Source organism: Myotis yumanensis, unplaced genomic scaffold (assembly GCF_028538775.1).
Source record: "Myotis yumanensis isolate MYYU_CA2020_CCGP unplaced genomic scaffold, mMyoYum1.0.hap1 SCAF_3, whole genome shotgun sequence".
NCBI classification, from domain to species: Eukaryota; Metazoa; Chordata; class Mammalia; order Chiroptera; family Vespertilionidae; genus Myotis; species Myotis yumanensis.
This window is the reverse complement of record NW_027223754.1, coordinates 132,893,120-132,920,548: the sequence shown is the minus strand read 5'-3', so window position 1 is coordinate 132,920,548 and position 27,429 is coordinate 132,893,120. Positions and strand designations below refer to the sequence as shown.

General features: G+C 41.8%; 1 protein-coding gene and 1 pseudogene across 1 annotated transcript; both read left to right on the top strand.

The window, feature by feature from the left end:
* The first annotated feature begins 15,459 nt into the window (after nucleotides 1–15,459).
* LOC139006332 (SNW domain-containing protein 1 pseudogene) lies at nucleotides 15,460–24,401 on the top strand (annotated as a pseudogene).
* LOC139005203 (transcription initiation factor TFIID subunit 1-like) lies at nucleotides 15,832–21,474 on the top strand (the record flags this gene model as incomplete). The annotated part of the gene is given in 6 exon segments (XM_070407532.1): nucleotides 15,832–16,339; nucleotides 16,406–19,942; nucleotides 19,945–20,429; nucleotides 20,431–20,871; nucleotides 20,873–21,425; nucleotides 21,428–21,474. Coding segments are annotated over 6 exon segments (5,571 nt in total), but the record flags the coding sequence as incomplete, so codon positions are not given.
* Nucleotides 24,402–27,429: the final 3,028 nt, after the last annotated feature.

Here is a 27,429-nt window from a genome sequence, read left to right as displayed (position 1 = left end):
ATATGACTATTTGTGAGGAAAGCAAATCTAGAAATTCCTTTTTAAACTACTTTTTATTGTTGGCATTATATTGCCACCTAATGGTTACCAGTGGAATGAAAAGTAAAGCTTTTGCACTTGGATGTCAGGAAGTTTCACCACAGTCAGTAAATAATGAAAGGTCAAGAGATAAGTATAATAACCATATTCTTTTTAAATATATCAAGAGCTATTACATATTTGCAGATTGGTTGGAGAATGGATCAATTTTAGGCCTCACACATATTATGAATATGTTGTTATGTACTCAACTCTTAACTGCTTATTACAAAACTGTATCAGAATCCTTGTCAGATCCATGAAAGGGCTGCAGTGGTTCTCAACCTTCCTAATGCCACGACCCTTTAATACAGTTACTTGTGTTGTGGTGACCCTCAACCATAAAATTATTTTCATTGCTACTTCATAACTGTAATTTTGCTACTGTTATGAATCGTAATGTAAATATCTGATATGCAGGATGTATTTTCAGGGGTCGTGACCCACAGGTTGAGAACCGCTGGAGAGAAAGGGATTAGAGGAGCTCGCGTGCATGGTGATACCACATCTCAGCTTTAAACTCCCCTAATTCTTCTGAAAACTCACTTTGCTGAAAGATCAGTGAATTGCTGGGGAATCGTTCTTGTTTTGGCAGAGAATAAAATGGATTTTCAGATAAACTCAAGCTTTCTTGCTAGAGAGCTTATCATTAGAATTAAAGCTTGATTAATCAGCATTGTGGTTATCTCTCTCTCTCTCTCTCTCTCTCTCTCTCTCTCTACTTTTAACCTTCTTTGGACTTAGTATTTAAAATAATATCTTGTTATTTATATGTTATTGAGCTTGGTATTTTTAACTAGAATTGACCTTAACCAAAGTTTTCAGATACATCTTTGTGCCACACAGAGCTTTGCCTCATTGTCCTCGGAGAATGGGGCTTCAACTTTCCCAGGCAAGGGAGCCCTGAGACTGTCCTGCGCATGCCCGTGCACTCACTGAACTCTGCTAGAGACATACATCCTTCAATAAAGGCTCAATGTGAGCACTAAAAAACTGCATAGAAGTTGTCATCTTATTTAGGTAACATAGCCTGTAGAGAAGAGGATAGGAGAAATTAGGTTTGTTGCTGATTAAGCTTTCAGAAGGGGACCATGTATATAGCTATTCCCTTGTTCTTTTCCTAAACTCATCCCAAGCATCCCTCACAAATCCTTCTCTAACCTCACCATTATCCTTTCAAGCATGTCTTCACTCCTCAGAAGATATTTAAAACTCAGTCTCGTGTTCCTTCTTGCTTCTTGCATATACTTTAATGCTTGCTTTTTCCCCTCTCCATTTGCTTACAGAGGTGTGCACTAGGCCCCTAGAAAGTAGGAGGGAAATGACTCAGGACCTGCTCACCAGCAGTGTGTGTGGCTCACTTTCTACTCCATTACTTACCTAAAGACAAGCATACACCACAATCATGAATATTCATTTCTTTACAAAGACTACATGGTCTAGTACATAATAAGAGTATGTCTCCTATTACATAACCTTTGTTTATTATGCTAAAGCTTCAAAATCAATTCAGAACAAAGTCTTCACTGAAATTGCAGGGTTACTTTGCCTGTTATGAAAGCAGCATTGCTCTACAAATAGTGAGTTCATGATATATAGCAAAGGATATGTTATCTACTGCTGCTGTAGCAAATTACCACAAATTTAGTGGCTTAAAATAATACAGATCTATCTTTTACTGTTCTGAGGGCCAGAATAATGCAATCAGTTTTAGTAAGCTAAGCCAAGGCATCCGCAGGTCGGTTCCTTCTGTCTCTGCAGAGGGAATCTGTTTCTTTGTCTTTTCAGCTTCAAGTGATTGCCTCTGCTCCTTGCATGCAGCCCGGTAGCCCTTTTCTGCAACTCCAAAGATCATCACTCCCATTACTGCACCAGTCATCACATCACCTACCCCTCTGTCTTTTACTCCTTCAGCTCCTTCAGATGAGGATTGTTGTAATCACGTTGGGTCCAGCCAGATAAGGCAGGATAATCTCTCTATCACACAATCTTTAACTTAATCCCATCTGTAATGTCCCTTTTGCTGTATAACTTTCACAGGTTCTGGGGAATAGCATGTGGACATATTTGAGAGCCATTATCCAGTCTACCACAGTCCCTGTGTGGCTGAAGTAGATAACCATGCATATTTATTTACAGGGCAATTTTTTTGTCAGTTAGCAAATTAAATGATTATAGAGGTATTTATGGACATCGATAGTTATTAATATCAATCTATTAATCAAATGTCAAAATAGCAACCAGTAGATTGTGAGCATTTACATTTAGTACATTTTGTTCAATTCTTACTCCTTTTTATTTCATTTTTTATTTCATCAAAGTTAATTTATCTAAGCTATTGTTTTATATATGCTCATATATCTCTGCCATTTCTTTTCAAGTTCTTTGGGGCTTAGAATGCTTATCCTCTAATTTACTGAAAATTCAAAATTCTAAGTAAAGTAAGAATTTTAAAGGAAGAAATAAAATAAATGAGGAATAAGCAGGTATGAGGGATCTATATTAAGTAACAGTTAGAGAAGTGTACATGTTTTTGCCCAGTAGGTAGTATTCCTGATTCAAAAAAATGTACTAAAATATCTCTGAAGCTCTCATTTCTTTTGGAAGTTTGTTTATTTATGTATTTACATTTATTTATTTATTTATTTATTTATTTATTTATTTAGTGTGTGTGTGTGTGTGTGTGTGTGTGTAAGCTTAGTCATTTTATTATTTTCTCCTATTTTTAAAATATTTTTTTTATTGCTTTCAGATAGGAGAAGGGAAAGGGAGAGAGAGAAACACTGATGAAAGAGAATCATCAACGGGCTGCTTCCTGCATGCTCCTCACGAGGGATTGAGCCCATCAGGGCATAGGAATTGAACAGTACCCCCCCCCCCCCCCCACCTTGTGCATGGGACAATGCTCAACCAACTGAGCAACATCGGCCTGGCATTTTTGGCCTAATTTTTAATATAATATTTAAATTAGTTGCTGGTTTCTGACATAAATAGCTTGCCATTAAATTTCAATATCACATGTAAGTATTTTATACTATGCAAACATGGTTTTAAAATGCAGGAATAGAACAGTTAATTGGTCATATTTCCTCATTTTTAAAAAAAAAAAATTAAGTTTCTCTTTTGAAGTATCACAAAGTTATTTTAACAAAGGATAGTTATTCAGACTTCCTACTTTGAAAATATAAGTATCAATCCAGAAAAATTAACATAAAAATACTATCTAATGATGTTAAAACTTTGCAATATTAAACAAGACCAATGTTGTTGTACCAAGTAGTTAATTTTGAAATCAGATAGTAAAACATATAGTACCCTTCTCCAATGTTTTTACAGCTTTAAAATAGAGCACCGTGTTTACAATAGAGCTTTGTGCTACTGTTAGAGCATAACTAAAGCATTTATATATATGTAAATTTCCAAATATTAAATTTTGACAGTCATGTCAGTAGAGTTGCATTTTTCTAGGCCATAGTTAGTGTTATCTTCTTTTCCAGAAGTAAATCCTTGTGCAAATACAGTTTTGGGTATTTTTTTTCTACTAAGTAATTATGTTTTTACAAACCCAGATTCATGAAAAAAGGAGAGATCCAAATAATAACTAAAAAAATCAGAGACTATAAGAACAGACCCACCACAAATCCTGATATTGAAACCATCACAGACAGTTTAAAATATATGTGCTATATATGTTCAAGGAAATAATAAATGAGATTAAGAAACTCAGCCATAACCTGTTAAAAAAGAAAACACCATCTACAACAACAACAAATAGAACTCAGAATATATATAACTAGAGACCTGGTATATAAAATTCCCTTAGCCCAGCATACACCCTCTCCAATCTGGGACCCTTTGGGGATGTCTGACTGCTGGTTTAGGCCCGATCTGGGACTGCTGACTCCCAACTGCTTGCCTGCCTGCCAGCCTGATCACCCCCTAACCACTCCCCTGACAGCCTGATCCATGCCTAACTGCCCTCCGCTGCTGGCCCCGTCACCCCTAACTTCCCTCCCCTGCAGGCCTGGTTGCCCCTAACTGCCCTCCCCTGCTGGCCTGATTGCCCCTAACTGCCTTCCCCTGCCGGCCTGGTCACCTCCAACAGCCCTTCTCTGTTGGCCTGGTCACCCCTAACTTCCCTCCCCCGCTGGCCTGATCACCCATAACTGCCCTCCCCTGCCGGCCATCTTGTGACCACATGGGGGAGGCCATGTGCGAGGGTATGATGGTCAATTTGCATATTACCTTATTATTATAAGGATAGGTGAAGTAACACAATGAATGGTTTTTACAGTAGATGGTTTTTACAGAAACATCTTTAGAAAGTATTATTGAAATTAAATATAGGTCAGAAAAATAGCTAAATTCAAGTACAGAGAAATGAGAATTATAGAAAAACACACAAAAGAGACACAGGGAATACAATGGATGTGTCTAGGTGTATATAACAGGAGTCTTAGGAAGAGAGTAGAGGAAAGGAGTAAATATCAGAGTGTATTTCACATGGTAATACTCAATATAGTTTCACAGATGTGTTTCTGCTTCATGTGTTTGCATTGAAGCAATGTATAGTATTCTTGATCTCCAAAGATGAAGCAAAAGACTGAGAGCTACTCTGTTAGATTATTTCATTCACAATAGCAGAGCCAAGATATTTTCCAAAGGTTTAGCTTTCATTCTTCATGATGGCAATTGTGCAGGAAGCATTTCTCACAGAAATCAGAGCAATTTTTAAAATCCCCTGAACACAGGAAGTGGGTAATAACATCAGGCAGTTCCTTTGAATATCCTATAAAATAATATTGAAATAGAATAAAATATAACTATTACTTTGATGAATACATTCATGTGTAAAAACTTTATCCTAATTACAATAATTTATAATAGATGCTAAAGAGGTATTTCAAGTGTTAGGTTAGCAGCAGGATAGGCATTTTCATTACACAGACTCTTCACTTGGTCAGGGGACAGGGTGGTTCTGATAATCAGGAGGCTGAGTAAATAACATACTCCAGTTCATCTGCTACTAGAATGATGTCTTAAATAGCAGATCAAGTCTGGCATGTCTGCAACTAGACTCCAAGTCAATCACTCACAGTCATGAATAAGTCATAAAATTATAGCTACTGATTGTCCCCACATTATGTGTCTCAGAGTTGTGAGACTCAAACCTTGTCAAAAAGATAGAATTGGTTGAAATTAGACTGTTCTTCAACAGAACTCTTTTTAATCCTATAAAATAAAGAGGTAGTATGTAAATTGACCATCACTCCAACACACAAGATGGCCACTTCCATGTGGACAAAAGATGGTCAGCAGGGGAGGGCAGTTAGGGGTGGCCAGGCCAGCAGGGGAGGGCAGTTGGGGGCAATTTGGCTGGCTGGGGAGCAGTTAGGCATCGATCAGGCTGGCAGGGGAGTGGTTAGAGGGTGCTCAAGCTGGCAGGCAGAAGCAGTTAGGTGTGGGAAACTGATATAGGGTTAAGCCTCGGACTAACCTGCTGGCAAAGTCACAAACAAGTCCTAGCTTAAAGGGCACAGTCCTCTTAGCATAATTAAGCTTGACCTTATAACACTCCCTAGATCTTATCTGGGAAGCTAATGGGCTGAGGAAGTGCAAGAACAGTGTAAACAAGTGAAACTCACAAGAACTGTGTAACTATGGTAACCACTACCTTGTTTACCTCTAAGTATAAAGAGCTTGGTGAGGCCTGAGCACAGTGGAAGTCCTTCCTCTTGAGTTGGACTTGCTCTCCTGGTCCCCCAATATTCCCAAATTATCTTGTGTCTTTTCTATTTCATTTGTGTGCGGCTCCACTTCCAGACCCGAACCCTGAACCACGCAGGACGTGGAGGGAAACACTTACCACAGTTAGGGGCGATCAGGCAGGCAGGCAGGCAAGCAGTTGAGAGCCAGCAGTCTCCGATTGTAAGAGGAATGTTCGACTGCCTGTTTAGGCCACATCCCACTGGGCAGTCAGACATCCCTTGAGGGGTCCCAGATTGACGAGGGTGCAAGCTGGGCTGAAGGACACTGCCTCCCTCGTGAACAAATTTCGTGCACTGGGCCTCTAGTTTAATATAATTTTTTTATTGTTGACACTATTACAGATGTCACGTCCCCCATTTCCCCCTCTGTGCCCCCCTCCACTCAGCCCTGGTACAGCCCCAGGACAAATCTTTTGATTTAGATTGACCACCATGTCTTGCTGGTGGATCTACATCCAGAAGTAACTCCTTGATAAGCTCACACTTATAGCTCCACTGTAGATGCTCACCACTGTGCCATGCCAGCACAGCCAAGGGTTCGGTGAGCCTGCAGGGGGTAGGCAGCGAAGGATGTAGAAAAGACAGATGGAGAGAATAACCTGGGTCTAGGTGGATCTCCTGTGCCTGGCTGAGGCCACAGAGAGAGATCCAGACAGCAAGCTGAGCCCTTATTTTATAGCCAGAGGTAAAAAATGTAGTGGTCACCATAGTTACAATGTTCTTGTGAGTTTCACTAGTTTTGGCAGCACTTGCTGCATCTCCCTCAGCCCATTAACTACCCAGATAAGATCTAGGGAGTGTCATAAGGTCAAGCTTAATTATGCTAAGAGGGCTGTGCCCTCTAAGCTGGGACTTGTTTGTGGCTTTGCCAACAGTTCAGTCAGAGGCTTAACCCTATAGCCACTCCCTACACACCGCACTGGAAAGGGCACTCATGATGGTCCAGGGACAGTGATTTCTTTCTTCTCATGCTCTCTTTATTCAGAGACAACACTGATCCCATTTATCCACAGAGGATTCCGTGCTGTACCTATTTCCTTCATTCCCCCATATCTCTCGCTGTCTTTTTGTAACTTATCCCTTCAACAGTTCTCAACCTGTGGGTTGCAACCCCTGAAAATACATCCTGCATATCAGATATTTACATTATGATTCATAACAGTAGCAAAATTACAGTTATGAAGTAGCAACAAAAATAATTTTATGGTTGGGGGTCACCACAACATGAGGAACTATATTAAAGGGTCGCGGCATTAGGAAGGTTGAGAACCACTGCTTAGTTGGAGCTTCCTGGTTGCTATCTAGTTTCCTAGGGTCATCTCTAGACTTTTAAACTTTAACTGTTCATAAGTTTCTTAATTTTTCTATTTCAACATACTAAAATTTGGGGTAATGGTTTAAGATTTTCTTCTAGTTTATCCTGCTTAAAAACAAGAAAATTAACTTAAAGTTTGTAATTTTATAATACTCTTTTTTTACAAAAACTGTCACTGTCATATTGGATAATCTGATTTGTGGATTACTAATGCTTAAGAATTGAAATTAACTTTTAAAAATGATTAGGAAAACAAAGATGTCTAAGTCCTCTGTAAAATGGAGATAACAATGTCCAGTTTTCTTTATTTACAGTAATTGCAAAATAGCCTTCATAAGGGCTTTGACAACTATATTTATGGCTTTCAATCATTTTTTCAAAAATAAGATTTTTATAAAACTACGATAGCCTCTAGATTATATATTATGCTTTATATCCTTCAGGCAGACAGGCACTCTGATTAACCAAATTGATCTTTGCTTATTTACCTGGTGGTCTTTCCATAGTACTTACTAGGATTAGAAAAAAAATGGAAATAAAATAGATATTAAAAATTATATTTGATATATCTATTTTTAGTTTTTTTGAGGATTCTCCATACTGTTTTCCATAGTGGCAACACAAATTTGCACTCCCAATAGTGCACATCCTTACCAACAAGTGTTATTTGTTGACTTTCTCCTAATAACCATACAGACAGCTGTGAGGTGGTATCTCATTGTGGTCTTGACTTGCATTTCCCTGATGATTAGTGACATTGAACATCTTTTCATATGTCTATTGGACATTTGTATATCTTCTTTGGAGAGATGTCTTTTCATGTCTTCTGTCCATTTATTGATCAGATTTTTTATTGTTATTAAGTTGAATAAGTTCCTTATATTTTTTAATATTAATCTCTTATCAAATATAGCATTTCCAAATATATTCTCCCAAGTTTTGTTGATGGTTTCCTTTGTTGTGCAGAAGCTTACTAGTTTGATGAAGTCCCGCTTATTTATTTTTGCTTTTGTTTCCCTTGCTTGATTTTCACATTGTAAGGTATACAAATCTCAAATCACTATATTGGATACCTGAAGCTACTAACTAATATTAAATTGCTTATCAACCATACTTAAATTTTAAAAATAAGTCTAATTACCTCAAAAATCATCTTTGATAAGTTGCTCAAATGTGCTATCAGTGATAATAAGTCACGGCTAGTAAAATTCTTTCAACCTGTGTTAATTTCAGTAGGTATGAATTAACAGACTTTTGGTAATGGCATGTAGGAGTCCTTAAATAAGTACCAATGCATGGGACTTACAGGTAGCTTACAAACATTAATCAATAATAAGTACTAAGTTTAAAAATTTAGAAATCTTAGAATTTACATTTGCAAAGTATATAACTTCAAGCAGCATTTCGGCCAGCAGATGTAAACTTCTGGGGAAAGGGTGAGGTTGTGATTAGGTGTTAAGATTTATCAAATTAGCACTTGTTATGTGAAGCACAGGGTGCAAATGGTGAACCTTGGTTCACAGACACTCACAAAAATAGAGTTTATTTTTCACAGGTTCTGGAGGAAGTACCTGGCATAGCTTACGGGGTCACTCAGGGAAGTCAAGTCAGAGTGCAGACACAGAGAGGACAGGACCTGGGGTGCATACAGTCCATAGGAGTTGTGCTCTGGAGTTGGGGAAAAGGTTAGAAGTCAGGGAAGGTCATTGATCACAGGGTTGTTGGGGAAGGCATATCAGAAACATATTTACTTATGACTACGTGCTATTATCTAGGACATGCACTGCAGGCCACTTGACCAAACAAAATGGATGTCAAAGCAGCAATATCATGGAGTAACTTAGCTAAACTCTTGACATAGGGATAATTGTAATGGCTCCCTATTGGTTTTATAAGTAGTGAGGTAATGTGTTATTCTTGATTGAGAGGAGTGGTGTTTATAAGCCATATTCACTTTGAGAAAATTTAAAAATGTATATGAATTTATAAAATGACTAGAGGCCTGGTGCATGAAATTATGAACTCAGAGGGGGAACCCCACCTTTGCACAACCACAATTGGGACCAAGGAGGGACGCAGGAGGTTGGCCAGCTGGGCAGGGGCCACAGGATGGCTCCAGGGCATGTCTGGCCTGTCTTGCTCAGTCCCCAGCAGCAAGCTAATCTACCGGTTGGAGCATCCGCCCCCTGGTGGCCCATGCATGTCATAGCAACTGGTCAACTGGTTGACTGTCCGCTGATGGTCAGTGCACGTCATAGCGAGTGGTTGAGGGCCTTAGCATATCATTAGCCTATTATGCTTTGATTGGTTGAATGGACAACTGGACAACCAGACACTTAGCATATCAGGCTTTTATTATATAGGACAATGTGATTAAACAGGTGTGGTGTCCACTCATCAATATATATTGTGGATAACAATTGGTGCCATTGAGAAGTAACTTATAACTTGAATCTGCCTTCAATCCAAATAATGTCATTTGTGAAAGGCAGTTTTAGAAACAATAAAAAGTAGTCCAACTAGAGTTTCTTGGTGAATGGTAAGGGTAAGGTCCTCTTGAGTTAATACCTTTTCTGAACTTAACCCTATGCAAGCAGAACATCACAGCCACTAATCTGGCTTGAAAACTCATCATCAGAAAATACTCGTATATTTGGGCCTGGTAACTTCTGCTATGCTTTGCTGGAAATATATAGACTCATACTTTTTTTTCTGTAGTAAACTTTGCCATTAAATTTATAGGTCAGAGACATCCTTTCCCAAGCATCCAACTTGGTTCTCTGGCTACTTTACTTGATAAAATAAGTTAAAAAATCCTGGACTAAGTAAAGCCTAGCAAGCCTCCTTACTGCAGGGTTTCTTGGAGGTTTTAATATATGAATGGGCATTTGAATTTCCAAACAGAGTACATAGCATGTTGCATTAGCCAAACTAGCTTCACAACATAACTCTCCTTCAATAGGCTCTTTCCAACATTAGTAGGTGGTTGGACACATTTTGAGATTCAAGAATCCATACAGTTATTAACTCAACACATATAGGCAGAATGGAGTTCTTTAATCTTAAAAAGAATAAAATAAAGTTGTTCCAAGTCTCATACCTAGTATGTTTAAATTCAAGTGAAATAAAGTTACAAAAAGAGACTAAAAATTTTGTAACTTGATTAAATTTATAATACATTGGTATTCTTTACTTATGGATAAGTAATTTAAGGTTATTTGCCAAAATAATACATCATTTGTTTAAATGTTGGAAAATATTATGTGAGCATTGTAGATGCTAGTGATAAAATATTCTTGCCAAGTAGAAATGAATAAGCTGTTAATTTAAAGTCAGGAATTGGAACAGAATTACAAGAATATATAGGACACACAATAAATGTGAATGCATCACTTATCCTTTAAATATATCCTTTGAATCTCTGCTTTTGCTTTCTCTGCTTCTATTGTCTAACATCAGTTATATTTACCAGCATGGCTGTGAGAAGGACCATTGAAATGTGTGCAGCTACTGACAATTCACCCTGAATAAGTGCCTTCATTTTCTTGGATACTCTTAAATCAGTGAAATAAGGTTAAAATAAACATTCAGGGGATCTTTAGAAGAGGAAAGTAAATAGCATAGATATACTTTTACAAAAGCACTGGGAAACCAGGAAGATTGTCCAAACATTGTTATCTGGGACGGTGGCAGTGGGATTGATGGAACGTGCATCTCCAGTAACTCTGGAGACCCTCTTCTCAGACTGCAGCCTGACTCATTGTCCACCCTGAGATCCAAACCCAACATTCTCAGAGAGTGGCATCATACCAAGTGCCTTTGAATTAGCAAAGATGAAATCTAATTTAGTAGGCTCTAAGAAAAGGATAGCTTATTGTGTTTTAATTCTTTTGAAAAAATACACTGTACATAGTAATTCAATCAAAATGAGCTTTCTTATTATAGAAGAGTATTATATATATCTTTATTATTAGACAACACACATTTCAATATTCTTTGGATTACAACATTTAATATCGAAATTAAAAATTATAGTTAGTAGATTCCTGATGTGGTAAAGTTGCTAGAAAAGAATTTTTTGTAACCTAACATAATAACCTACAGGGTTTATGTAAGGATGAATATAAATAACAGGTTTCATTTATGAGTCAAACACATATAATTTAACTATCTATCTATCTATCTATCTATCTATCTATCTATCATCTACCATCCATCATCTATATGTGTGCATACATATATGCATTTGAGCAAATGAAAGCTAGAGAAACAATTCAAGTAAAACTAGTCCCTTCATTTTTTCCTTGTTTATAATTTTCATTACATTGCCATCTAGTGGTTACAAAGGCATTAAAAACAAAAGTATTATAGCAACTTGGTATCAGAGGGCCAGTATATAATCAGACATATAATTTTCTATCAGAGATAGAATATAATTCATAATTTATTTTTAAGCTTGGAATCTTAAAATCATATTTAAAGACTGGAAGAAGGAAGGAACCCTTAGGCCAAATACAATACAGCTACAAGCAAGGACCCCATTCAATCAAGTATTTCATATTTGCTGATTCTATATTCATGCTCAGTGCTTAGTGTTTATTCAGAATCTGGCTTCCATTTCTTGGAAACATGGCCAGATCCAGGCCAGCCTGCATAGACTAAATAGAACTTTTAAACATGGTGATTTTCAGTACTTAGTTTAACTCCATGAAAACCTTATTTCTGGCAAACAACAACAAAAACCAGTTGTTTGCATTGGACTTTTCTAAATTATTGTACAGTTGCATAATAACACAAACCTTGTTGAATATATTAATAAGGTACATTCTTATTAGAGTTAAACTTTGAATACTCTTTCTAGAGGAAATTCTGAGGAAGTAAGGCAATCTTAATATTAAATGTTTTGTTTTACTTACATTAACATTAAATTTAGCTTTGGGATTAAACCTTATTTTTAAAAAGAAAATTTTATATTAAGTATGTGAGAACTCACACATTGCTGAGCTTATTTATTTGTCAAATTTTGGTTGGGTGTGCACCAACCAAAAAACAGACAATAAAAGTGGGATATGTAAAGCATATTCTTACTATTAGCAACAAATTTATTATTCCCTTCTGAAATTTGGATTGAGACATGAAAGTTTAAATTTGACTAATATTTTCTTTCATTACCAGTGGTAGCTTTACTCTATCGCTTCTTTTTTATGAAAAAATATATACATAAGTACTAAGAGAGGGAGGAAGAAAGGCTGGTACAGATCCTAAATTGAGAAACTCAGTACTATTCTGGGAAAATCAATATGTACTAGTATGTTTATCCTAGCAATGACTTCCCATGACACTTTCCTGAATATATTTGAGCTCATATACAAATTACATTTTTTAAAACCGTGTTAACTATTATCTAGTCTTACATTGAACAATGAGATTTATAGTTTCTGCACAGTAGTGTAATTTACTCTAGTCTAAATGTATTTTAGACTTTGTTGATAGATGGTTCATTGAGTCACTTGCTCAACCATTAGTAATTCTTTTTAATCCTGAAAAATTTTTGAGTAGACAATTTTACTCTGAAATGTAAAAGCTTATGTTTTAGCATCTACCAGTACATTTAGACTATCACTAATGAGACATGTATAGTTGAATATCATGTATGGTCCTTGGAATAGTGAATATTTTATATTTTTACTAGAGGCCCAGTATATGAATTCATGCACTGGTGGGGTCCCTCAGCTTGGTCTGTACCCTTTTGCAATCCAGGCCCCCTTGGGGATGTCGGACTGCCAGTTTCAGCCTGATCCCCATAGGGGCTGGCCCATCTTGCCGAGTCCTGACTGGGGCCCAGGAAGGGCCACGGGAGGGCTCCAGGGCATGTCTGGCCCATCTCAATCTGTGCACTGGACCAGTTTCAACCTGATCTCCACAGGCCAGGCTGAGGGACCCCACCAGTGCAAGAATCCATGCACTAGGCCTCTAGTATGCATATAAGATCTTTGGTAAATCTCTTCTGCCCTTCCCCTCCCCCCTTCCCTCTGAGATTCATCAGTCTGTTCCATGGTTCTATGCCTGTGCATTGAGTGCCTGCCCTCTGGTGGTCAGTGCACATCATAGCTACTGACTGAATGATCCAATGGTTGAATGTTCAAAAGGTCATTCAGTCACTTAGGCTTTTATATATATAAATGCTTCATTGTTGTTTTTTACGTGGTATTGTTTAAACTAGTGTAGTTAAATGTCACTTGTGGGCTGGAATAAAAAGAAGACAAGATAGAATCTGAAGGTAAGGGAGGAGAGAGATGTCAATTCCAGGGAACAAGGCAGAGAGAGAGAAGGAGAGGTGTTTGCTTCCTTTTGTCTTTCTCAGAATCAGTTGGCTTTTCCCCTGTTTGCTATTTCCCTGAAGCAATTGCAGCTGTTGGTAGCCTCAGAAGTTTCAGAAGTGTGGGGGTCCCTAAATCTTTTCCTACTTTTTCTGATTGGTTTCTTTTGCTGGAGGAAAAAATCACTCTGAGCCCTAATTAATGAGTTGGAGTCAGAGACAATGGGGGAAGAATAGGACCAGATATGCCTAATATTTAAGTTAGATATGATCTGAATTACTGGGCCACTTCTTTTTGGAAAATGCTAAGAAAAAAATTGGCAGAAAACAATAATTTAAGAGACAGTTAAGTTGATCATTCTGTAAACATTTCATATAAGAATAAATGATTGGAATTTCTTAATAGAAATTTCTTAGTTAAAAACCATATGGACATTTACTTATTTTGGAATATTATTGATGCATTTTAAGCACCAACTTAAAATTTACAGTTTTGCTAAAAGTTCAGATTCAATTATGTGTGCCCCTATAACTACTCAGGGCTACTTCAATACAACAAAAACATCCATAGCTCCAGAAATGACTGATAGATGGTTCATTGATTCACTTGGTCCATGACTTAAAAGTAATTATGTATATTAAGTAAGAACACTTAATAATATTATCTAGAGAAAATGCTCTTTGGGTCAGCTTACTCCAATAAGTACATTTATTTTTATGAAGTTTGTTAAACAGTAGTGATGATATGAAACTTTAGTATTTTCATTTAAAGTAAAACTGTTGAATGCATTTATATTTATTGTGGCATTATTTTTAGACATAATATTCTGAGAATTACTTAACTTTGGGATCTTGCAGGTCAATGACCCTTCCGTAGGTTTACAAACCTTCACATTGAATTAGAGGGCAGCAGCGTTGCCTCTTTCTAGAATAGGTGGTCTTTGATGGCTTTCACATTTGCTTTTCCATACATTTTAAAAGTAGAGTTACTTAGATTTTCACTTCTTAAACTTCTCGCAAGGTTCCTTATTTTCATAGATTTTTAAAAGTAGGACTTATATTCCCAAACACTTGATAATGTGGAAAATAATTCATATGGTGGTGGCATCAAGAACTTGTTAACTTGTGATGGGTTTCAACGAAATGCAGGGAGCATGGCACTTCTGATCCCAATAATTTTCTACAGCATCTATGAAATAGTGACTACAGTTAATATTGTATTGCATATTGAAAAGTTTCCTGTTTCTACCAGAAAACACATTTACATTCTGTGAGGCTGTCAGCCCCCAGGTGTTTTCTATGTGCTTAACCCTAATGACCTATCAGACTATCACCTGTATAATCCAATTTACGGTGGTTCTTTCCTTTTGTAGATTCTAGCCAATCAGAGCAAGTGGGCGTGGCCTCTTATGGGGTGAGTCCTATAAAAGGCCACGCTGTGCAGAGCACACATCACTTCTCCAGAGCAGACTGACTGCGGTTGGAGCTGCCAGTTGAGTGAAGAGAATTCCTACTGACCCTCATATCGATAGAACTTACCGAGGTGGGAGCACTCATAGCAGACTCTGGTGAATATGGAATTTAGAATGTATATGCTTTTATTTTTTTAAGTAAATGTCTCTATTCCTTTAAAACTTTCAGGTCCAGAGTACCAGCTAGGCGCGTAGGTACCCCGGAGCAGCAGCGGCAGCGGCGGCAGCGGCCCTGAGCCGGACCGGACCGGACCGGACCGGACCGTGAGTGCTGCGCCAGGCATAAGTTGCCCCTTCCCGTCTAGCCATTTGCGGCCCGGTCCTGCTTCACGCCTGTCGCTAAGGGGGCTGCGGGACAGCCAAGCGCCGGGCCCAGGGTGCGGCCTGTGCGGGGACCTCAGGAGCCGCCTGCTAGGTGGGGTCGTGATGCTCTCCGCTTTAAATAATTTTAGAAAACAGCGTGCTTCCCGCGGTGCTGTCGCGGGCGCTGTAAACAAGCAGAAGAAGATGGCGCTCGCCAGCTTTTCACCTGCACCTACTCAGCTATCTCAGGACCAGCTTGAGGCTGAAGAAAGGGCAAGATCCCAGAGATCAAGGCACACCTCACTGGTCGCCTCCCGAAGAGACCCTCCCCCGTATGGGTACCGGCAAGGCTGGGTACCTCGGTTAGTAGAGGACTTTGGAGGTGGAGGTGCTTTTCCAGAGATCCATGTGGCCCAGTATCCACTGGATATGGGACGAAAGAAACAAATGTCCAATGCACTGGCCATTCAGGTGGACGCTGAAGGAGAAATTGAATATGATGCGATTGCTCGGCAAGGACAGGCAAAAGACTTCCTTCTTCGCCGACTCCGTCCACACCTTTGGGAACCCCTGGACCCCAACAATGGGCGCCCAGCGGGTGCCACGGCCGCCATCCTGTCAGACACAGACAGAGATGAAGATTCCACTGGGGGCTGCCCATTTTCTTTAACTGGATTTCTTTTCGGCAACATCAACGGAGCCTTGCAGCTGGAGGGGGAAAGCGTCTTGGACGATGAGTGTAAGAAGCACTTGGCAGGCTTGGGGGCTTTGTGTCTGGGCAGCCTGATCGCTGAACTCACGGCAAATGAAGACTTGGCTGGGAATGACGGTGCTCTGGTGAATGATGAAGGGTGGATCAGGAGCACAGAAGATGCTGTGGACTATTCAGACATCAGTGAGGTGGCAGAAGATGAAAGTCGCAGACACCAGCACACAATGGGGAGCTTGCAGCCCCTTTGCCACTCAGAATATGATGACGAGGACTATGAGGCTGATTGTGAAGACATTGCTTGCAAGTTGATGCCTCCTCCACCTCCACCCCCAGGACCATTAAAGGAGGATAAGGACCAGGGGTCTATTACTGGTGTGTCTGAAGATGGAGGAGGCATCATCATGCCCTCCATCCTTGCCCCTTCCTCTTTGGCCTCAGGAAAAGTGGACTTCAGTAGTTCCTCTGACTCAGAATCTGAGATGGGACCTCAGGAAGCAACACAGGCAGAATCCGAGGATGGAAAGCTGACCCTACCATTGGCTGGGGCTATGCGTCATGATGCTACCAAGCTGTTGCCGAGTGCCACAGAACAGTTCCCAGAATGTCGGCCTGGAAAGGTGTTACGCTTCCCACGTCTTGTTGGACCAGGAAAGAATGTCCCGTCTGTTTGGCGGAGTGCTCAGAGGAAGAGGAAAAGGAAGCACCGTGAGCTGATACAGGAAGAGCAGATTCAGGAGGTGGAGTGCTCAGTGGAATCGCAAGTCAACCAGAGGACTTTATGGACCTATGACTATGCTCCACCACCACCTCCAGAGCAGTGTCTCCCTGATGATGAAATCACAACGATGGCTCCTGTGGAGTCCATGTTCTCCCAGTCTGCTGGAGATATAGATAAAGTGACAGATACCAAAGCCAGAGTAGCTGAGTGGCGTTATGGGCCTGCCCGACTGTGGTATGATATGCTGGGTGTCCCTGAAGATGGCAGCGGGTTTGACTATGGCTTCAAACTGAGAAAGATGGAACATGAACCTGTGATGAAAGGTAGAATGATGGAGGATGTTAGGAAAGTTGAGGACAGCAGTGGCACTGATCTTCTGGCTGATGAAAACTTCCTGATGGTGACACAACTGCATTGGGAGGATGATATCATCTGGGATGGGGAGGATGTCAAACACAAAGGGACAAGACCTCAGCGTGCAAGCCTGGCAGGCTGGATTCCTTCCAGCACGACTCGAAAGGCCACGGCTTACAATGTTGAGCAAGGTTGTGCAGCCACCCTGGATGATGACAAGCCTTGGGACTCCATTTTTCCCATTGACAATGAGGAGCTGGTGTATGGACGTTGGGAGGACAACATCATTTGGGATGCTCAGGCCATGCCCCGGATGTTGGAGCCTCCTGTTTTGACACTTGATCCCAATGATGAGAATCTCATTTTGGAAATTCCTGATGAGGAGGAAGAGGCCACATCTAACTCCCCCTCCAAGGAGAGTAAAAAGGAATCATCTCTAAAGAAGAGTCAAATTCTCTTAGGGAAAACAGGAGTCACCAAGGAGGAACCACAGCAGAACCGGTCTCAGCCAGAAGTGAAAGATCCATGGAATCTCTCCAATGATGAGTATTACTACCCCAAGCAACAGCGTCTTCAAGGCACTTTTGGAGGAAATGGTATGCAGCACTCAATTCCTGCTGTGGAATTACGGCAGCCCTTCTTTCCCACCCACATGGGGCCCGTCAAACTCCGGCAATTCCATCGCCCAGCTCTGAAGAAGTACTCCTTTGGGGCATTGTCTCAGCCAGGTCCCCACTCAGTCCAACCCTTGCTAAAGCACATAAGAGAGAAGGCTAAGATGAGAGAACAAGAGAGGCAAGCTTCAGGTGGTGGAGAGATGTTTTTTATGCGCACACCTCAGGACCTCACAGGCAAAGATGGAGATCTTATTCTAGCAGAATACAGTGAGGAAAATGGACCGTTAATGATGCAGGTTGGCATGGCAACCAAGATAAAAAACTATTATAAGCGGAAACCTGGAAAAGATCCCGGGGCCCCAGATTGTAAATATGGGGACACTGTTTACTGCCATACCTCTCCTTTCCTGGGCTCTCTCCATCCTGGCCAGTTGCTGCAGGCGTTTGAGAACAATCTCTTTCGTGCCCCAATTTATCTTCATAAGATGCCAGAAACCGATTTCCTTATCATTCAGACAAGGCAAGGTTACTACATTCGGGAATTGGTGGATATCTTTGTGGTTGGCCAGCAGTGCCCCTTGTTTGAAGTTCCTGGGCCCAACTCCAAAAGGGCCAAAACACATATTCGAGACTTTCTCCAGGTTTTTATTTACCGCCTCTTCTGGAAGAGTGCAGATCGGCCACGGCGGATCCGAATGGAAGATATAACATCAGCCTTTCCCTCTCACTCAGAAAGCAGCCTCCGGAAGAGGCTAAAGCTCTGTGCTGACTTCAAACGCACAGGGACAGACTCAAATTGGTGGGTGCTGAAGCCTGATTTTCGTTTACCAACTGAAGAGGAGATCAGAGCTATGGTGTCTTCAGAGCAGTGCTGTGCTTATTACAGTATGAGAGCTGCAGAGCAGCGACTCAAGGATGCTGGCTATGGCGAGAAGTCCTGTTTTGCTCCAGAAGAGGAAAACGAGGAAGATTTCCAGATGAAGACTGATGATGAGGTTCGCACTGCTCCTTGGAACACCACAAGGGCCTTCATTGCTGCCATGAAGGGCGAGTGTCGCCTGCAGGTGACTGGGGTGGCAGATCCCACAGGGTGTGGTGAAGGATTTTCCTATGTGAAGATTCCAAACAAACCAACCCAACAGAAGGATGGTAAAGAGCCTCAGCCAGTGAAGAAAACAGTGAGAGGAACAGATGCAGACCTCCGTCGCCTCTCTTTGAAAAACGCCAAGCAACTTCTACGTAAATTTGGCGTGCCTGAGGAAGAGATGAAAAAGCTGTCCCGCTGGGAAGTGATTGATGTGGTGCGCACAATGTCAACAGAACAGGCCCACTCTGGGGAAGGGCCAATGAGTAAATTTGCCCGTGGATCAAGGCTTTCTGTGGCTGAGCAGCAAGAACGCTACCAAGAGGAATGCCAACGCATCTTTGACCTACAAAACAAGGTTTTGTCGTCAACTGAAGTCTTATCAACTGATACAGATAGCAGCTCAGCTGAAGACAATGACTTTGAAGAAATGGGGAAGGCTCTAGAGAACATGTTGCAGAATAAGAAAACCAGCTCTCAGCTGGCACGGGAACGGGAGGAGCAGGAGCGGAAGGAAGTACAGAGGATGCTACTGGCAGCAGGTTCGGCAGCAGCAGGAAACCATCACAGAGATGATGATACAGCCTCTGTGACTAGCCGGAACTCTTCTGCCACTGGCCGTTGTCTCAAGATTTATCGCACATTTCGAGATGAAGAGGGGAAAGAGTATGTTCGCTGTGAGACGGTCCGAGAGCCAGCTGTCATAGACGCCTATGTGCGCATACGGACTGCAAAAAGCGAGGAGGTCATTCGAAAATCCGCCCCTCTGGATGAACAGCATCGAGAAGAGATGCGGAAAGAACGGCGGAGGATTCAAGGGCAGCTGAGGCGGCTTAAGCGGAACCGGGAGAAGGAAGAGCTTAAGGGTCCTCCTGAGAAAAAGCCCAACAAGTTGAAGCAGCGCCCTGCCCTAAAACTGAAATGTGGGGCTTGTGGAGCCATTGGGCACATGAGGACAAACAGATGCTGCCCCCTCTATTACCAAACAAGTGCTCCACCTTCCATGGCAGAGGAACAGGAAGAGGAGTTGGAAAAGACAGTCATTCGGAATGATAGTGGAGGACTTATCCAGAGTGAAGGGACCAAGATTGTTTTGGGGAAACAGCTAATTCAGAGTGCAGATGAGGTTCGCAGAAAGTCTCTGGTCCTCAAGTTCCCTAAACAGCAACTCCCTCCTAAGAAGAAACGGCGAGGTGGAACCACTCCCACTGTGACTATTTGAATAGACCTCATAAGACCATCCACCGGCGCCGGACAGACCCCAGGGTGACACTGTCATCTACCCTGGAGTCTGTCATCAACGACATGAGAGATCTTCCAAATACTTACCCTTTCCACATTCCAGTCAATGGGAAGGTTGTAAAGGACTACTACAAAATTATTATTCTACCAATGGACTTACAGACACTTTGCGAAAATGTGCGTAAACACCTCTACCCATTTCGGGAAGGCTTCAGAGAGCATTTGGAGCTCATTTTGAAAAACCGTACAACCCACAATGGGCCAAAGCACTCATTGACCCAGAGCTCTCAACCCAAGCTGGATTTCTGTGATGAAAAACTCAAAGGGAGAGAGGACAAATTGGCTCGTTTAGAGAAAGCTATCAATCCCTTGTTGGATGGTGATGACCCAGTGACATTTTCGTGTATTCTGGATAATATTGCCACCCAGAAAATGATGGCAGTTCCATTACTCTTGGCCATTTCGTCACCCCGTTAATAAGAAGTTTCTTCCAGATTATTATGAAGTGATTGTCAGTCCAATGGATTGAAAGACTATATGTAAGAATATCTCCAAGCACAAGTATCAGACTCGAAAGAGCTTCCCAGATGTCAAGCTTATCCTTTCTAACAGTGTTAAGTACAATGGGGCTGGAAGTCAGGATGCTAAGACTGCTCAAGAGATTGTGAATGTCTGTTGCCAGACATTGACTGAGTATAAGGAACATTTGACTCAACTTGAGAAGGATATTTGTACAGCTAAAGAAGCAGCTTTGGAAAAAACGGAACTAGACAGTTTGGACCCAATGGCCCCAGGGCCTTATGCACCTCAGCCACCTGATTTAGAGAGTACCAACACATCCCTCAGTATGTCTCGAGATGCCTCTGTATTTCAAGATGGGAGCGATATGATCTGTTCTAGATATTCCCACTACCACTCCAGAAAAGCAGGTGACACAGGAAGGTGAAGATGCAGATGGCAATCTTGCAGATGAAGAGGAAGGAACCGTGTAACAGCTTCAAGCCAGTGTCCTGTATGAGGATTTGCTTATGTCTGAAGGAGAAGATGACAAGGAAGATGCTGGCAGTGACAAAGAAGGAGATAATCCTTTCTCTGCTACCCAACTGAGTGAAAGCGGAAGTGACTCTGATGTGGGATCCAGTGGGATGATACCCAAACAGCCCCGTATGCTTCAGGAGAACACAAGGATGGGCATGGGAAATGAAGAAAGCATGATGTCCTATGCGGGAGATGGTGGGGCAGCTTCTCATGGTTTGGAGGATAGCAACATCAGTTACGGGAGCTATGAGGAGCCCGACCCCAAGTCGAACACCCAAGACACAAGCTTCAGCAGCATCGGTGGGCATGAGGTATCAGAGGAGGAAGAAGATGAGGAGGAAGAGCAGCGCTCTGGGCCAAGCGTACCATGCCAGGTCCACCTGTCAGAGGACCAGGAGGACAGTGAAAATTCCACTCCATTGCCGGGGACAGTGATTTGGGCTGTGATGAATGAGGCTTCCTTTGGGCTGCCTTGGTTAGCTTTCCCTGTTCCCCAGCCTAGGTGATTTAATGTGTTTATATTCCTACAGCGTCTCACCCTGAAATCACCAGCTAAATTAACACCTTAGCCTTTAAAAAATAGTAAGTAAATAATATTGAACTAATTGCCTCTCCTGATCTTCCTGGGCCAATGCCACCATTTGGATTAAAATCAAGCAACACCCTTCGCTCTTCCACTGATAAAAATAAAGCAATCTCCTCCTCCTTCAGTGCTTGCCTTTGACTTCATTTATTGCTCTTTGTATCAGTTTTCTCTGGGGAAGAAGGAGAAATTATGAAAGGACTAATAACTCTATGTTCTCTTGGTATTATTAGAAATTTCCCAAGCATGGTATCGTTTCATTTTTCTAGCAGGCTGGAACACAAACATGACCCTTGGTCCTTTCCAGTCAGAAGAGAGGAGAGAGCCACCCCCCGACCCCATTCAAAAGAGGCTCCGTACATTAGAAAGGAAGCCTAAATCAGGTGCTCCGGCTCCTATGAGCTCCATGTCTAAATTTCAAAGGGCGAGAAGAAAAGCTGAAGCTAATGGAGATCTTGACTTCTCACTCTGTTTCCCAGATGCATGTGAGAATGAGATTGGTGAGCACGAAAACCCCACCTAGGAGTTTATATCTTACAAAATACTTGAAGAATTAAAATTGGCCAGCTCTGAATATGGACCTCTAACTCCTTACACACAAAACTTTGTGAAGCTCTAGGCAGTCAATGGATGACTCCTTATGATTGGTCACAGGTTTGTAAAGCCAGTCTCTCAGGAGGCGATTACTTATTATGGAAAACTGAATATGACAAGCTTGCTAAGAGAGCTGTAGCCACTAGCACAAATTTCAGAGGAGGAATAACCCTAGACATGATATTAGGAGAAGGTGATTATGTCACGGCACAGGAGCAAATGTGTATCCCCAAAGAGGCACTTATTAAAGTAACCAGTGGTGCAGTAAATGCCTGAAAATCCCTATCTTGTACAGTAGGAAAAACAACGACCCTTACAGAGGTTAAACATAAGGTGGAGGAAGCATATCAGGATTTTCTTTCTTGCCTCATACAAGCAGTCAAGAGAGTAATCACTAATGATGAGGCAGCCGATATGCTAATCAAACAACTGGCTTTTGAAAATGCTAAAAATACCTGTCAGGCTTTATTAAGCTGATTCTCAGAACAGTAACTATAAATGATTTTATAAAACAGTGTGGTGCCAGCGGTGCTGTCGCGGGCGCTGTAAACAAGCAGAAGATGATGGCGCTCCACAGTTTTTTACCTGCACATAATAGCTGTCTCAGGCCAGCTTGAGCCTGAAGAAAAGGCAAGATCCCAGAGTTCAGGGCACACCTCACTGATAGCCTCCCGAAGAGGACCTCCCCTGTATGAGTACCGGCAAGGCTGGGTACCTCGGTTAGTAGAGGACTTTGGAGATGGAGGTGCTTTTCCAGAGATCCATGTGGCCCAGGATCCACTGGATATGGGACGAAAGAAACAAATGTCCAATGCACTGGCCATTCAGGTGGACGCTGAAGGAAAAATTAGTATGACGCAATTGCTCGGCAAGGACAGTCAAAAAACAAAGTCATTTTTAGCAAGTACACTGACCAGGTTCCCAAGGAGGTCATGAATGCAGATGACTCAGACCTGCAAAGACCTGATGAAGAAGCTATTGCAGAGATAACAGAAAACACAAGGTTGTCCTTAGAAAAATCTGTATCACAGAAGGTTGCTGCTGCCATGCCAGTTCAGTATCTCCCATACACACCATCTCAGCAAGGTGCGGCTTTCAACTCTGGGGCAAAACAGAGGGTTATTCGTATGCTGGAAATACAGCAAGATCCAATGTTCAAGATAAATAAGGAAATTCCTCGAGGACCACCTTCTCCTCATGCACCTGTCATGCATTCTCCTAGCCGAAAGATGACTGTGAAGGCACAACAAGAGTGGAAGATTCCTCCGTGTATTTCAAACTGGAAAAATGCAAAGGGTTATACGATTCCATTAGACAAACGTCTGGCTGCTGATGGAAGAGGATTGCAGACAGTTCACATCAATGAAAATTTTGCTAAACTGGCTAAAGCCCTCTGCATTGCTGATCCGAAGGCTCATGAAGCTGTGGGAATGCCTGCCCAAGTAGAGAGAAAGATGGCTCAAAAAGAAAAAGAGTGACATGAAGAGGAACTGAGAGAAATGGCCCAGAAGGCTAGGGAGAGAAGAGCTGAGAACAAAACGCATGTGGAAAAAGAGGATGAGGAGGCATGTGAGAGGGATGACTTTTGACATGACAGGCAGGAAGAGAAACAGCATGACCGGAAACTTTCCAGGGCAGCGCCTGATAAGAGGTCGAAACTGCAGAGAAATGAAAATCGCGACATCAGTGAGGTCATTGCTCTTGGTGTGTCCAATCCTCGGACTTCCAATGAAGTTCCATATGACCAAAGGCTGTTCAACCAATCCAAGGGCATGGACAGTGGTTTTTCAGGTGGAGGAGATGAAATTTACAATGTCTAAGATCAAGTCTGGAGAGGTGGTAAAGATATGGCACAGCATATTACCCAGCCCAGTAAAAATCTGGATAAGGACATGTATGGTGATCTAGAAGCCAGGATACAGACCAACAGGTTTGTTCCCGAAAAGGAGTTTTCTGTTTCAGACCGTCAGCAAAGAGGTAGAGAAGGACCAGTTCAGTTTGAGGATGATCCTTTTGGTTTGGACAAGTTCTTGGAGGAAGCCAAACAGCACCGTGGCTCTGAAAGACCCTCAGTTAGCAGCCGCCCCAAGGAACATGAGCATGAAGGCAAAAAGAGGAGGAAGGAAGAGCTACCACTCTTCACAGTGAATGGACTATTACCCATAACCATAATGATGCAAGTTATATGGGCAAACACTTTGTAAACGGGCCAGATAAAAACCAAATCTGGGGTCAGATCCCAGCACTAATTTTTCTTACAGCAGAAAGGGGGAATGGCAAATTCTACTTTGAACTATTTAATTTTTTTAAAGAGTGGGTTGTGTTTATGCATCTCTCAGCTTTTGGCATTTATAAAACATACTGCCCCATAAATGAATTTAAGACCAGTTCCTTTTATGTGACGTTAGTACTTTTGGGTTAATATTTTGTGTAAGAATGACTGCTTGCTTATGAGTAAAGGAAACGCAACCACAGTGAGTACAAGGATGATCACCTATTGGAACTGTCCTACCAAATAATGTATGCCCCTAATGTGCTCTGATTTAATTTGGAGTGGGAAAAGTAAGCGCTTGCTTGGTGCATCTATTTGTTTCAAATAAAAATATTTAAACAAAAATAACTAACTAAATAACTAAAAACAAACAAACAAACTAACTAACTAACAAACTAAATAAATAAAAACCAGTGTGTTGAAGTAAGTCCAGCATTTATACAGGGTGTAGCTATAGCTGCAGCCCTCAAGGGAGAGACATACCCTCAATATGTAAAGGGCATAGGACAAGCCAGCAATAATACAGGTAATAAAAGAAATATGAACTGCTACTCTTGTGGCTTACGTGGGCACTTTAGCAGAGAATGCACAAATAAAAATAATGACACCCAGGCCAGATGGCAAGCTCCTCAATGTCTGGAAATAATTCAGGGAACTATATTGTTGCTCCAAAAATTGTTTGTCCCCGATGTCAGAAAGGATTCTATTGGGCAAAGAATGTAGATCAAAATACCATAGAAATGGTCAGCTTTTAATTCTACAAACCGCTCCCAAGGAGGTTCTAGCCCATCACCTCAATTGGGAAACTTGAGAGGGGGTCAGCCCCAGGGCCCTGCAATAATAGGGGCATCAACCCTCAACTCCTCTGCAAATTTCAATCAGTCATTGACCTTTTCAGGGAAACCCCAGGCAGTGCAGGGTTGGACCTCCCATTCAACCACCCACACAATACTAACCCCAGACTTGCCAGTAGTAGCCATTCCTAAGGGGTGTGTCTGGGCCGCTGCCTTAGGGAACTGTAGATTTAATATTAGGATGGAGCTCCACCTCGTTACAGGGGATCTTAGTCATCCCAGGGGTGGGTGATGCAGACTGCACAAGAAAAATACAGATTTTACTTTCCCCACCCACCACAACTATACAGAATCAGACCATCCAGAGAATTTCCCAATTGCTCCTGGAACCAATAGATAAAATAGGGACAGTTGTTACCCAGGAAGCCAGAGGGGCCGGAGGCTTTGGATCTAGTGATGCAGCATTTTGGATACAAGAAACCCAGGCTGCTAGACCTCCAAAAAGTTTTAGGATACCGTCCCTCATATGTGCCCTATGACAACTGTTTATTTAAAAACCAACAAGGTCTATTGTACTGTGGGTTTAACCAGAATCTCAGCTGAGCATCCAATGTGATACAAAGGCCTGAGCCACCAGGCAAAATGCCATAGTGAGTCTTCCAGACATGGGTCACTTGGCAGAAACCTCGGTGCCCGACAGTGTGCTCCCTGTGTGTATGTTTGCGGCCACGCAGGCACACCCATGGATTTCAGTTGTACGATGGCATCTGATGGCACACACACACACACACACACACAAACACACACACACACACACACACGAGCCCCTGCCTTCTTGCAGATAGTGCCCCCGGCTGGACCTTCCCCCCTCGGGTCTACCCACGCCTGGGGAGGTCCAGGCACATGGCTCCACTTCCCCCAGAGGAGGCTGAGGAAGTGGGTGGCGGGTGGCGAGCATGCTTGCATCGGCGCTCCTGGACCAGGAGAGGGCAACACTGGGCTGCCTAAGCGATTCATGGGCTTGGGGGTCTTGAGAGATGGGGCAGGTGCCCAAGGAGGCTGGCAGGGCTCCTTCTGCACGCCTTGTGGGTCAGCATCACCGTTTTCTGGTTTGAAGGGGGGACAGTAAATATTTAGACAGGCTCTGTTGTGCCCGGGAAAAGCCATAAGGAAAAAAGCCACAGTAAATCTCCTAGACATGGGTCACTCAGCAGAAATTTTTTTTTCTAGTTCTATTTTTTGTTTTTACTTTTTTTTATTGATTAAGATATTACATGTCTACTTTCTTACCCGCAACCCACTACCCCACTGATGCCCTCACTCGCCCCCAATGTCTGTGTCCATCGGTTATGTTTATATGCATGCATACAAGTCCTTTGGTTGATCTCTACCCCTTATCCGACCCTCCCCTACCTTCCCTCTGAGGTTTGACATTCTGCTCCATGTTTCTCTGTCTCTGGATCAGTTTATTCTGTTCATCAGATTATTTATTCACGCGATTTTTAGATTCACTTGTGAATAGATGTGCATTTGTTGTTCATAATTTGTAACTTTACCTTTTTCTTCTTCTTCCTCTTCTTAAAGGATACCTTCCAGCATTTCATATAATACTGGTTTGGTGGTGATGAACTCCTTTAGCTTTCTCTTATTTGTGAAGCTCTTGATCTGACCTTTGATTCTAAAGGAGAGCTTTGCTGGGTATAGTAATCTTGGTTGTAGGTTCTTGCTATTCATCACTTTGCATATTTCTTGGCAGTCCCTTCTGGCCTGCAAAGTTAATGTTGAGAAATCAGCTGACAGTCGTATGGGTACTCCCTTGTAGGTAACTGACTGTTTTTCTCTTGCTGCTTTTAAGATTCTCTCTTTGTCTCTTGCTCTTGGCATTTTAATTATGATGTGTCTTGGTGTGGTCCTCTTTGGATGGCTTTTGTTTGGGGTTCTCTGAGCATCCTGGACTTGTAAGTCTATTTCTTTCACCAGGTATGAGAAGTTTTCTGTCATTATTACTTCAAAAAGGTTTTCAATATCTTGCTCTCTCTTCTCTTCTGGCTCCCCCACAATTCAGATGTTGGCACACTTGAAGTTGTCCTAGAGGCTCCTTACACTATCCTCATATTTTTGGATTAATTTTTCTTTTTGTTTTTCTGGTTGGGTTTTTTTTCCTTC